The 12,100-nt window shown below is 33.9% G+C and overlaps 1 protein-coding gene across 4 annotated transcripts in view; it reads right to left on the bottom strand.

Annotated features, from left to right (window-relative positions):
* The window catches only part of magu (SPARC related modular calcium binding-like protein magu), a 59,837-nt gene that overhangs the window by 9,658 nt on the left and 38,079 nt on the right, over positions 1-12,100 (bottom strand). For all 4 annotated transcript variants that reach the window (XM_017626596.1, XM_017626573.1, XM_017626581.1 and 1 more), the window contains 2 exons: positions 1,695-1,851; positions 1,110-1,609 (listed from right to left, as the gene is read on the bottom strand). In XM_017626596.1, coding sequence (XP_017482085.1) covers positions 1,110-1,609; positions 1,695-1,851 — 657 coding nt within the window. The remainder of the gene's footprint in view (positions 1-1,109; positions 1,610-1,694; positions 1,852-12,100) is intronic.

Raw genomic sequence — 12,100 nt, forward strand, 5'->3', positions numbered from 1 at the left:
TCATAAAACTCTGTTTCTCTTCAGGAGGCTGTCAACAATAGAACCCAATTGTTTATTTAACCAATTTTTAATATAAACTTTTTATTTTAGGTCCCCAAAACCCAAAAAAATCGCTTAAAAAATCATTAAAAAATGGTAAAATAAGGAATTAGGAACTATTATTATGGGCAGTCTCCTGAAGAGAAACAGAGATTTCCCATCGAAATATATTTATTTTCAATAACTCTATTTTTATGAAAAGTGTTTTTTTTTCACACAAAATAAATGGAAAACTTTGAGCGACCTCTAAATATTTTATTATTTTTAAATAAAAAAGCAGGGGTGTATTTTTCGATATAGAACAATCCTAGGGGTGAGAGTATTAAAATTCGGACTTTACTTTTTCACATGCTTTTCAACCTCCCTAATGTACATACATGAAATATCTCATACATTCAACTGCTGAGCAAATGTACATACATTGGAGGCAGAAATAATAGAAACGCGTTGTTTTTTTGTTTATTTAATGTTGTAATTTGTATGGAATTTATAATTTTATTAATTTTTTAGAAAAATTTTAGGTAGGCAGTTTTATAGCCCATTAAATTTTAGTGCGAATGCAAGTTTTAAGTGACTAAAACTCGCGTTGATTTTTTGCTTTTTTTTGTTTGCGAATGGGCTGGCGTATTTTGTTCCACAAGAAATTCATATTTGTGTATACTTTATACGTTCTGTATACATATATCTAAATATACCTACACCGTCAGCTAAAAAAATTTTGTGAGCTGCATTCCTAAAATCTTTCTAAAAATTCTGAATAATAGTTGAATTTTTCTAATTTTTGTACAAATTTGGATTTACACGCAATTTGTTATATAATGAGTTATACTTTTATAAATAAAATATTAAACATTAAAAAAACGGAAATATAGCTAAAACTGCTCAAAATAAGGCGTTTCTATTATTTCTGCCACTAGTGTAGATACTTATATGCATACATATGTACGTATGTATGTATATATGTATGTATATGTGTAGTTCACTGCATACCCTTACAAAATTATGTTTGCATGCATGCATTTTGCCAGTTATTGCCAATGCAATTATGTACAACGTCATTGACTACTCACCCGCTTTACAAGCTTCTTTAGTTCACGGAATTCAGTTTTGTCCAGCATTTGATTTGCATTCGTATCCAAGTAAGTAAACTTCCAATCGAGCACCAACTTATCATTTGGCGTTGCAAAGCCTCCCTCGCCGCCACCCGCATTCACTGCCATGGTGCGTTTCTGTTGTCCAGCTCGTATGTACTCACTTTGGAAGACTTTGATGAGATTGGCATTGAAGGCAGCACGATCGATGGCAGTGCACGTGCGTCGACCACGACTCGGACTCAAGTGACGCGCCGGTGAACGACGTATGTTCGCCTTGCCATATTCGCGACATTTGGGCTTGCCATTGCGTACCGATGTGTTCTCAATGGGTTTCCCAGTGATATCGCTGCACCAACAGCCGGTATCGCCTAAACATTGAATGGCTGCATAAGTGCCATCGGTTTTACAGCGTGGTATGAATTTTGGTGGATTGCGAGACTTGTGTTTGAGAGCGTAGTCGCGTGCCTCTTTGCAGGCTAAGCAAGGCAAAAATAAAGAATATGGCGCATAACGGTTTAATTTTCTACAACCATCTAAAGTAAAATGTGTAACTTTACTCACCTTTGCAGGGCCCTCGGTATTTGAGACTAACTTGATGGCCACTACATTGTACTCGTAACAAGTGACAGCGTGAGGGGTAGGTTTGTTCGTCCGTGCCACAAACTGGCCGACCTCTCGTCTCATCACATTCACCACCTCTGGCAGCGCATTCAGAAATCTATTGAAAAGATAATGATAAAATGCATTAGTGAACGATCAATTACTGAGTTTTGTATGTAAAGCGATGTGAAAGCGAAGATTAAAAGACGCACCGGTGCAGAGTTCCAAGCCCGGACAAAGCCGAACTTTATCACTGGCCATAAGTAGATATCGTTGAAATTGATTGCTTTTCCCTGCATTTTTCAAATCTACCGCTTTGGGTGAAAATGCTCTATAACACTGTACGACAATTTTATGAAAATTCAAACCAGCCCGGACTTTGCTAATATTTTCTGAAAGTATACATATGCAGCAATACAACCCTCGATGGATTTGCAAAAGTTATGTAGCTCGTATTTTTATTTTATGGCCTACTAAAGTTTTCATGTGCCGGCCTAAGTAGTTTTCAAAAAAATCGAAAAAATGGTTAAAATAAATGTCTGAGCGAAATTAAAGCTTAAGACATATATAGTAAAGCTTTATGGAAAATATATTCGTAGAATATTTTAACTCATTAGCTCGCGCCTGAAAAGGCCGTTTTGATCCTTACTTCAAGAAACCCCGCAAAAAGCAAATTTGGAAGTAAGTTAGAGGTTTGATATAATCTAGAAAATTATTCTTCAATTTCCCATGAAATTTTACTATATATGTATGTAACAGCCAATTTCACGAAATCAATTTAAGTGAAAAATGATTTTAATTTTTTGAATTTTATATGGAGATTGACAGAAAATAAAAAATCATTTTCTATTTAAATTGCTGGTGAAACCGGCAGTAAACCTTTAATTTCACTCAGACATTTATTTCAATAATTTTTTTCTACTTTTTTGAAAGCTACTTAAGCCGAGACAGGAAAACGGCCCATTAAATATGCGTAATGATTTTTAATATAAAGCTATCCAATTGACCATTACTTGATACCTTGAAAACTTTAAAAAGTGTATTTGGTATGGACTTGTTAATTTCCAGGTATATACTATGTAAAAAGACCTTGACATCAAAAAGCTTAAGGTAAGCCCAAATTCCTAGAGGCCCATCTGTCCAAATGTATACTGCAGGTAGTAAAAGGTGCTCCCATTCTATCCAATTAATTTGGCATGCAGTTTTCTGCAATTTCTTACTAGAAAATAATTAGAAGCAACCAAAATAAAGGTTACCCATTATTCTACTACCTTTGGGCGCATCGTTAGGATTGTTTTGCCCAATTAAATTCCAATCGTCGGGCGTGAGTTTTCTGGATCATCCAAAAACTGCTCACAGACAGGTTTAAAAGCTCGAAACTAGCGGGTGCTGTGATTTAGAGAACAGTCAATATAGAGCTCCCCACAGGGAGAGTCTTCTCTCTATAGAAATAGTAAATATTATAAAATTTTTATGAAATTCAGTTTGTATCTTAGTTTTAACCATAAAAACTTAAATCTGAATGATTATCAAAATTGGTCCACTGACACGCCCACCAGGCATACAAAATCCATTTATAAAATCCAAATTTTATCAGATGCGGATAATCTCTACCATTCGCCAATCTATGCCATTTGGTTTAGTTCTTCATTCTTAAGCAAATTGAAATTTTAGTAAAATCGGATCATAATTACTACATTTTGACACTGCTTATATGGCAATCTGCCAAAAGTTTGGTTCGTCGAGCAAAAAATGTTTACGAATTTGTACGAATTATCATGATTTTTGCCCAAATGCAGACCAAAAAATTATCCATCACCCAAAAACTGAGAGCGCAAAGTGACAGTTCTCTTGAGAGAAGTTGCAAATTCTTGCTGGAAAAATTTTAGCCAGCAAGAATTTGCAATCACGAAAACATATCGTCCCCTCAATATAACAATAGCGTATAATTTTTTTTGGGTTTTGAGAAAATCGAGTTTAAAGTTTTTGTCAAATCACTTATTGAAGGAAATTTTTGAACAAGAAATTATACACCATTTTTTCCAATGACATTTTGACCCACTTTGTGGAAGTAGAATTTGACGAAATTTTGACCAGACATAGAATCAATGATGGAGATTCTAAATATGCAATAAAAAAATAATGGCGTATGAGCACATACGCTATTGTTATATTGAGGGGACGATATGATTGTGGCACATGGTTGCATTTTTGTCTACGATAATTTATAAACACGAGCGATTTTTTGTAGGTGTTCTGACCCTACAAAATAGGCAAATGACTTAAAATCTTAACCCTGTTAATAACTAATTTCACTGACGTGTTAAAAATGCAGCAGGTGAGTCTTTTTTGAAGAGAGAGTTTTTATATATATTTTATAAAAAAATAAAGAAAAAGAGTTGATTCAAAATTCAAAAAATCATGTGGCGGATAAAAACAAAGAATTTGTTTAAAATAGTTTCATAAAACATTTTGTTCATTTTATTTGCGTGGCTTCTTTATGAAGCATTCGTTTCTGTCCATATTCTGTATATGGTCTTATGAAATGAGAATGCAGTTAAAATTCTTTGAAGGTATATTGAAGTAATTCTTAAAATTAGTATACGTACATATGTATGTATTTATGCCGATGCGTTTCAACTGTTACTAATTTGTAGCAAACACAGCACTCGCACCTCAAAAGGTTAGTTTGTTTATTTACAGTTTTTTGACATTATAACTAGCTACAAGAGAGCTCGAGCTACCTTATTAAATATGCCCTCAAATGTTGCATTTTAAATGCAGCAAAAACGTTGCATAACTCTACTTTTTAAAATGCTTTAAATTTGCCAGAGCTCAAATTGAACATTCTCAAACTAAAAATGCTTCATATCAATGGCACATCCATCAATTAGAATTTTCCGGGTAAATTCTTTTGAACGTTTTGTAATCAGTAAGAGTCAATATTGCATTTATTTATTGTTTTTGTAAATAATATCTAGAATGATTGTTCAAAATAGTACAAAAATAGAACTCATTAGTCATAAGAATACGAATCTTTTGCTCGATTTTTCAGACATTGATATCTGACTCCCGTAGCGTCAATCCTAAAAAAGGCCAGGTGACATACCATTACAAAAACAATGTGACAAATTATCAGCACAACATGGTAGTTATGTTAAATATTTGCTTTAAGTATGTATGTACAAAGCATAGCTTGTAAGCGATATGCCCTAAAACTGCATGAAGCCGTTGCTCATAATGTTTACACCGAACACGCGTCTGATAAATGGACGCGCTACAAATGTTAAGCTTGTTGACTTTTTTGACGAAAAACATATGTACATACAGTGGCGAAAATATAAATAGGGAAGCGACATTTTAACATTCTGTGGCTATTTCCCTTTCGTTTTATTTTAATGTTTATTATTTTTTTTATTAAGGTGTAGCTCGTTACTTCACAAAAACGATGTAAACTTTGTACAAGAATTAGAAAAATTCGACAGTTTAATCCAAATTTTGATCAATTTAATTAGATTTCTTAGAAACATCGTGAGTATGCAGTTTAAAGCCCAATCAATTTTATTATAACGAAGTGCAAGTTTGAAGTAAAGATGCCAGATCGAAATAAAAAAAATCTATTTTTGAATCGATTCGAATCAAAATAAAAATAATCGATGCAGGAATTAATCGTCGAAAAATAAATCGATCTCCCTAGATCGATTCATATATTTTGTCAAATAACGTATTCTACTTAATTTTTGTAAGAAATAAAAAAGCAATCTGCAAAAATCGAATGTCGATTCTCAAAATTTTTGAATCGATTCACGGATCGAAACGGAACTAAAAAATCGAGTCGGAAGTACTCGATTAATCGATCTTCGAATTAATCGATTTAAAAACTGCATCTCTAGTTTGAAGCAGCTAGGACTTACCGTTGATTTTTGGCATAGAAAAAATTTCGAACATATGGAAGTAAACGCGTGAACCAAAAATTGCTATTTTGAACTTGCACTTTATTGTATTAAAATTTAATGGGCTGCAAGACTGCATACCCAAAAAAGGTCTAAAAACTTGTAAGTTTAAAATTTTTATGAATATTTATTAAAATTCGTTAAATTTTTATAAATGTTCTACAAAGATTAAAATTTTGATTTGCAAGGTTTTGTTTACAGTATGTTATATTTTCACAAAAAAATAATACAAATCTTTTAAACAAAGAAAAATAGTCAAAACTTGCTAAATTGTCTCTTCCCTATTAACATTCTCGCCCCCGTACATACATACATATGTATATACATACGTAAATACATATATACATAAATATTTACCAACCCATTGCTCGTGAGTAAGCGACTCATCAAACATTGACTCAAAGTAGTATTGTTTTCGCAGAATATCCCCTCGAGCGCCAACAATTTGCCGTTGGTGAAAATTATAAAAAAAAATTCAGTTAAAATTGGAAATTCTTAGGCGTTAAACCCTAGTTGAATGTGTCAACCAAATGCAGCGTATTTTGCTTTATTTAATTCATTTAAATTCTGCATGCTTACTCGTAAGCACACGTTCCTACATACATACATACCCTACAAACTACATATTTATGCATTGCGTTCCATTGCCTCTCATAAGTGCATAAGTATGCACATAAACGCTTAACGATTAGACTTGCAATTGTGTAGGTGTCGTAATTCAATGCTGTGTGCATCCCAATCTAACAATTCACTACTTACTTAATCCATGAAATATATCTCAATTTAAAATCTGAGAGGCGTGTGTCACAGGCGGCGCTTCTGACGGCAACCAAACGCCACACAGAAACGACGAACAGAGAAATTCATTGCATTTACTATTAAGTGCATAATTCAAAATGACAACGGCTAATTAAAGTAATGAAATTTTATTCTACGCATGCCTTAGAATTCACATTCCAACTGCATGTTCAGACGTTAGAGAATTAAGGTGCCAGTAGGTTTGTGATTAACGTCATCAGCATCAATTAACTCTTTGGCCGGTCGTAAAAGCGCTCGAATAGAATTCTTTACATTGCAAAAGTTCCAATGTAATGCAATAAAGCGTGCTCAAATTTAATTATCAAGACATTTACAACGAAAGTAGTAAATCCCATTAAAAGTTTCAACGTAAAATTAAAAAAAAAAAAACATAAACATTTGGCGTCACATTTTACTCACTTTTTTGGTGTGTGTTTTGAGAAAGTTACATAAACAGAAGAGGAACCTAAAGTTTTTATAAGAAGCTACGGTCGAATGAGCCCCAGATATGATATGATATCTAAACGTAGAATTTTCCGTTCTTTCTGAACTCGAGATATTTAAAAAAGGGAGTTAACAGTTCAAAAAACCATGTTGACCTCGAGATGACCTTGAAATTGACCCTCAAGTTATTTTGCCACTAGGCATTGGAAAGCTTGTGTTTTTTCATGAATTTTACAGATTAAAAAAAAATGTGGCAAAATAATACCCCATATATTTTTCTTTTTAAAATAAATAAAATCTATTCATTGAAAAAATTAACAAAGAAAGAAAAAAATTTAAATTAAAAAAAGAAAAAATCCGCTAACCGAAACTCGAACTCGGATCTCTCGAATAGGCCGCCTGTGCTTTTTCCAGCTTTTTTCAATACAAAACGAAAAGTCTTTCGTAAGACAATTTTCTATTCTGGCAACTGTCTTAAAAACTCTTTACTGTCTTTCGAAAGACTAATTGAAAGATCTGCTAACGAGGAGATCTTAGCGCTATGCTGTTCGCCTTTTAAGTTTATTTTAATTATATTAAATTTAAAAAGCATATATGTTTACCTTTTTAAAACAATTAAAACTAAATAAAAGAAATTTAAATAAAAATAAATAAAAATAAATAAAAAAATTAAAAATGAGAATAAAGCAAAAATAATTAAATGGGTTTAAAAATTAAATGAAATTCAAATAAAATTTGTTTCTTCTTACCTAATTAAAAATAAACAAATTTAATTTAAAAAAATAAAAAAGAAAGTTCCGCCGCCCGAGACTCGAACTCGTGTTCTTTCGAACGGCATGACTATGCTCTGCTAACTCGGCCGTTGGAGCAACCCGAGCTAAATGACATATAACCAGTGTGCAAACGTCTACCACATATGTGGTAGATCTACCACATATTTTTTAAAATTTGGGTGTCTACAACATCTACCACTGAAGGCTTAAAATCTACCACATTCTTAGGCAGAACATTTGTTACATTTGTAAAATTTCAACTCAATTCTTATACGAAATATAAAAATTAATCAATACATTTTTAAAAAGGGACATCATAAATTTTGCTTTAAATGTATCTGTGCCTTAACTTATGGACTTAATGAAAATGAAAATATTTTTTTCTTCTCTAACTAGAAAACTAATATACTTATACTAGCACTTATGTTTCGCGATCTAATTTTTGAGTTGTGCCTCTTTTGACGACGGTGTGCGACATGTCCCCAATAAAAATATGAATTGGAAAATCTACCACATTTTGTTCAAATCTACCATATTTTTTTGCCGATTCTACCACACTAAAATAAAAAGGGGTTTGCACACTGCATATAACCTTATAAGACTTTTGTGCTAGAATAACAAAAGTCTTTCGAGCTATCTTGCCATCTACTATCTTTCATTTGTCTTACGAAAGACTATTTACAGGGCAATTCTGGCTAAGACAGGAATTCTGCATAAAAAGGTATCTAATACATTCTCGTTTTATGTTTATATATAAGTTTGGTCCTTAAAATATCAACATCTAAATTTGGTAAGGGATACCTCTTTATTTAAGAAAATATATATTTTTTCAAACCCTGGTAGCGACCTCTAAAAAAGTTTTAAAAATATTGAAATTTTTGTAATTATCTTTATTTCTTATGTCCAACATGCGCCATTTAGAGTCGACTTTCGACTTTTCGATCGACTCTGTATAGTAGACTTTTAAAAGTCGGCCGATCGACGAAGAAATGTCCACTTTTTTGACTTTTTAATAATAAAAAAATGTATTAAGTAAGCTATGCGTTTAACTCATATATTAAATATAAATATAAGGATCAGAATACGCCACAAATATCATAATTTACTAGTGGTCTTTAGAATAATCTGTAATTTAGTAAAATTCAAACAGACACTAAAGGATTTTTCAAGATTTTTAAAATTGTTCCAGTTATACAGCATGAAAATGTTGGTTGTGAGGGGTTTTAAAAATGTATATATATTTTTGAAAAACAATTCAAAAATTTTTATATTTTCACCAAAAAAAAAGTGAAGAATTTTTTGAATCGATATTTGGTAATTACGGACAACTTTTGAAAATATTGCCTTTCCGATGGAACAGAGGTGGCGAGTATTGGTAAACATTTAAGTGCCACTTTATAAACATGGTGGATCCAAAATGGCGACCAATTTTAAAAAAATGATTGGATTTGTTTGAAACTCTTAACCGCCATTTTGAATTTTGAAAATCTGACATCAGATTCGTAATCAGCAACCCCAGAAACCCACTGGAAACGTGTTTTAACCCTTGACAATATTTAAAACGTTCAGTATCAACGTTTTAATTTTAGTACTTTTCTTTTAATTTGATCGCCATATTGGATCCGCCATTTTGAATTTAAAAAAATTGACCTCAGATTCGTCATCGGCGACTCCAAAAATTCTCGAGTGCCGGGTTTCGAACAAATCCAATCATTTTTTTTTTAATGGACCGCCATTTTTAATTTCGAAAAACTGACTTCAGATCCCTAATTAGCAACCCCAGAAACCCCCTGGTAACAAGTTCCAACCCATGACAATGCGTAAATCGTTCAGTATCAACGTTTTTATTTTACTAGTATCTTTTCGAGAGCATATTTTCGGGAATGTTCCCCAATAATACCAGAGTAATTATATGTAAAAAACAAATTTTTAGCTGCATTTTAACACGTCAAGAAAATAAAAAAATTGAGGACATCAGCATTTTCATTAAAAGCCGACCAGCGCGACCTCTAAGAAAACTTTTTTTTTTCAAAATAAAAAAAACACGTTTTTTATCACAAATAACAATAATTTTAGGTAGCGTTTATGAATTTCCAAAAAAAAAATTTTTTTTAACCACTCTACTATGTATATCTTACCTCATTATTAACTGAAGATTGTAGAGAAAATGGATTAACAAATTGGAGGAATTTGTTTTCGTATAATAATTTTATGCGCTGCTCTTAAATGATTCGACAATGTTGTTGTACTGTCATTAAAATTCATATCTCTACCACACTTTTCACATTTCCCTTCATTGGTTGGCTTTTTTTCTCTGCTCTCTTGTTAGAATATCAGTTTTAATTTAAGAGATGCCACTGCAAATAAATTAAAAAAAGTCGACAGTCGAAAGCGAAAAGTCGACTTCATCCGTAAGTTTCCATAAACTGAAAGTCGATCACTAAAATTCGAATTTCAGGAGCAAAAAGTCGATTTCGGTCGAAAGTCGAAGTCGACTTTGCCATCCCTACGCCATTTGTATTATATCCATGCAATTAGTAGCTACTCAGGAGTCTCAGTGAGGCTTGTAAGGCTGCACTCTGGTTCCGAAGTCTTGTAGCAGATTCTTTTCACGCGCGATCGTCCACCTCCTCATTTCCGGAACAGCACTATGCTCCGGGACGCAGTAAAGATTGCAATATTTTTCGGCATTGAAGGCTTTGCATAGATCTCATCCTGAAGAACATTGCAGTAATCTGGAAGTCTGTAAGCGAGATTGGTTTATCTTTGTTGCTCGAAAGCGTGGCGGATTCTCAGTCCCTTCAGTTGCGAAAGCCCCTAAGTTTAATGTCAAATATCTCGAGCGAACTTCTACCATTCATATAAATAGTCAGCCACACATTTGCTTAACGGTTTTTTGGGATATCTCAAGAAAAAGGTTAACTGGTCGGTTCTAGATGAAGAGTTTTTGTGGCTTGGCCAGTGCTTTCTTCCGGCTTTTAACTTTAAGACCAAATCTGTCAAAAAAATTATTGCACAGAAACGCTGACTCAGTTTTGTTTTAGAGTTCGGTGCAAACAAATCATTTGGCTTGACCAAAGCACTGGAGCCTTACAAAAAAAGTTGCTCGAGAGTACCAGTGCAAAAATATAAATTTCGTTCATTTTTGCGCTCCAATCAATCGGTCATCAAGGATAGAGGCTTTTTAAAATGCCCATCCAGAGAGATTCGTCAGATCTCTTCCTAAGCTTTGAGTGGAAACCGCCCTAGTGAAGCTCATGTACATCACGCCCTGTGTAAACTAATTCGGCAGTACTATCATTAAGCGCAGCTTAATCGGTAAGAATTCTCTTAATCCTTTATTGGATTGTGGTCGTAAAATCCCTGCTAGAGGAGCTGGTGATTAGAGATCGGCGGTTGTTTGCCAATGCGGATAATGTTGCAGTTTTAGTAAGGAGTAAATTTCTGGATGTCCTAATTCAATGATACTTGAACCTGGTGATGAAGTGGTCCTCGAACAGTGGGCTCGCTGCGAGTCCTAATAAGGTGGAACTCGTCTAGTTCACTACTCTTTCTCCTCAATTGGAGGCGTTCGACTGTCGTTTTCAGATAGAGTCAAGTAGTTTGGATTAAACTCGTGAAAGTCTAACATTCAAGAGAGAGTGAAGAAGGCATCTGTGGCTCTCTACTGCTGCATGAGGCAATGGAAAACAGATGGTGCCTCTCTCTTTGAGTTATTTACTAGTACCATGAAAACATATGTATTCAAGCTTATATTGTTCTAAGATGACCTCATGTGATGGAATGCACTGGCGAGAAAGCTTAAACAAACGGCTGAGGTAAGACTTGTGGCACTAGGTACATAACTGACTCAAGATAAGGACATTATTGCAAGCTTGTGAGGCAGGCAATGAGATCTCTCTGTACTCATATCCGTAGTGCACGTTGGGCAAAACTAGGAAGGAGCGCCGGCGAACTTTTACTCAGATTGGTCAAAACTTAGCGGAGGGTTCAGTTGAGAGGTATTTTGACTTAGACTTCTACATCACTATTGTGTTTTCTAGACAGAAATAGCTGCCATTAGGAAGCAATCGATTGACCTCACGATTGTGCGATGTTGACAAAGAAAGCGAAAATCTATGGCAATTAGGGTTATAGTCTCGGTTATAGTGCCCTCATAGTTAGACCTCTCTTCCACTTGAGTCTGATTAGTTTCAGGTCTGACTTTTTGGTGAACTTTTTGTGACTCTCTCCTACTGAATACCCAAATCATCTCTAGTCACAAAAATAGTCACTAAATGCTAGTCTCAAATTTAGTGACTTGAGATGGGACTAAATTACTGAATACCAGGGTAAATGTACTAGAAACGCGCCAGTTCAGAACTAGAGATTTTCTCCACAGGGACCATACACACATGCA

This window comes from Rhagoletis zephyria, unplaced genomic scaffold (assembly GCF_001687245.7).
Source record: "Rhagoletis zephyria isolate East Lansing unplaced genomic scaffold, Rhagoletis_zephyria_1.1 Rzeph_scaffold_00064, whole genome shotgun sequence".
Lineage (NCBI taxonomy): Eukaryota > Metazoa > Arthropoda > Insecta > Diptera > Tephritidae > Rhagoletis > Rhagoletis zephyria.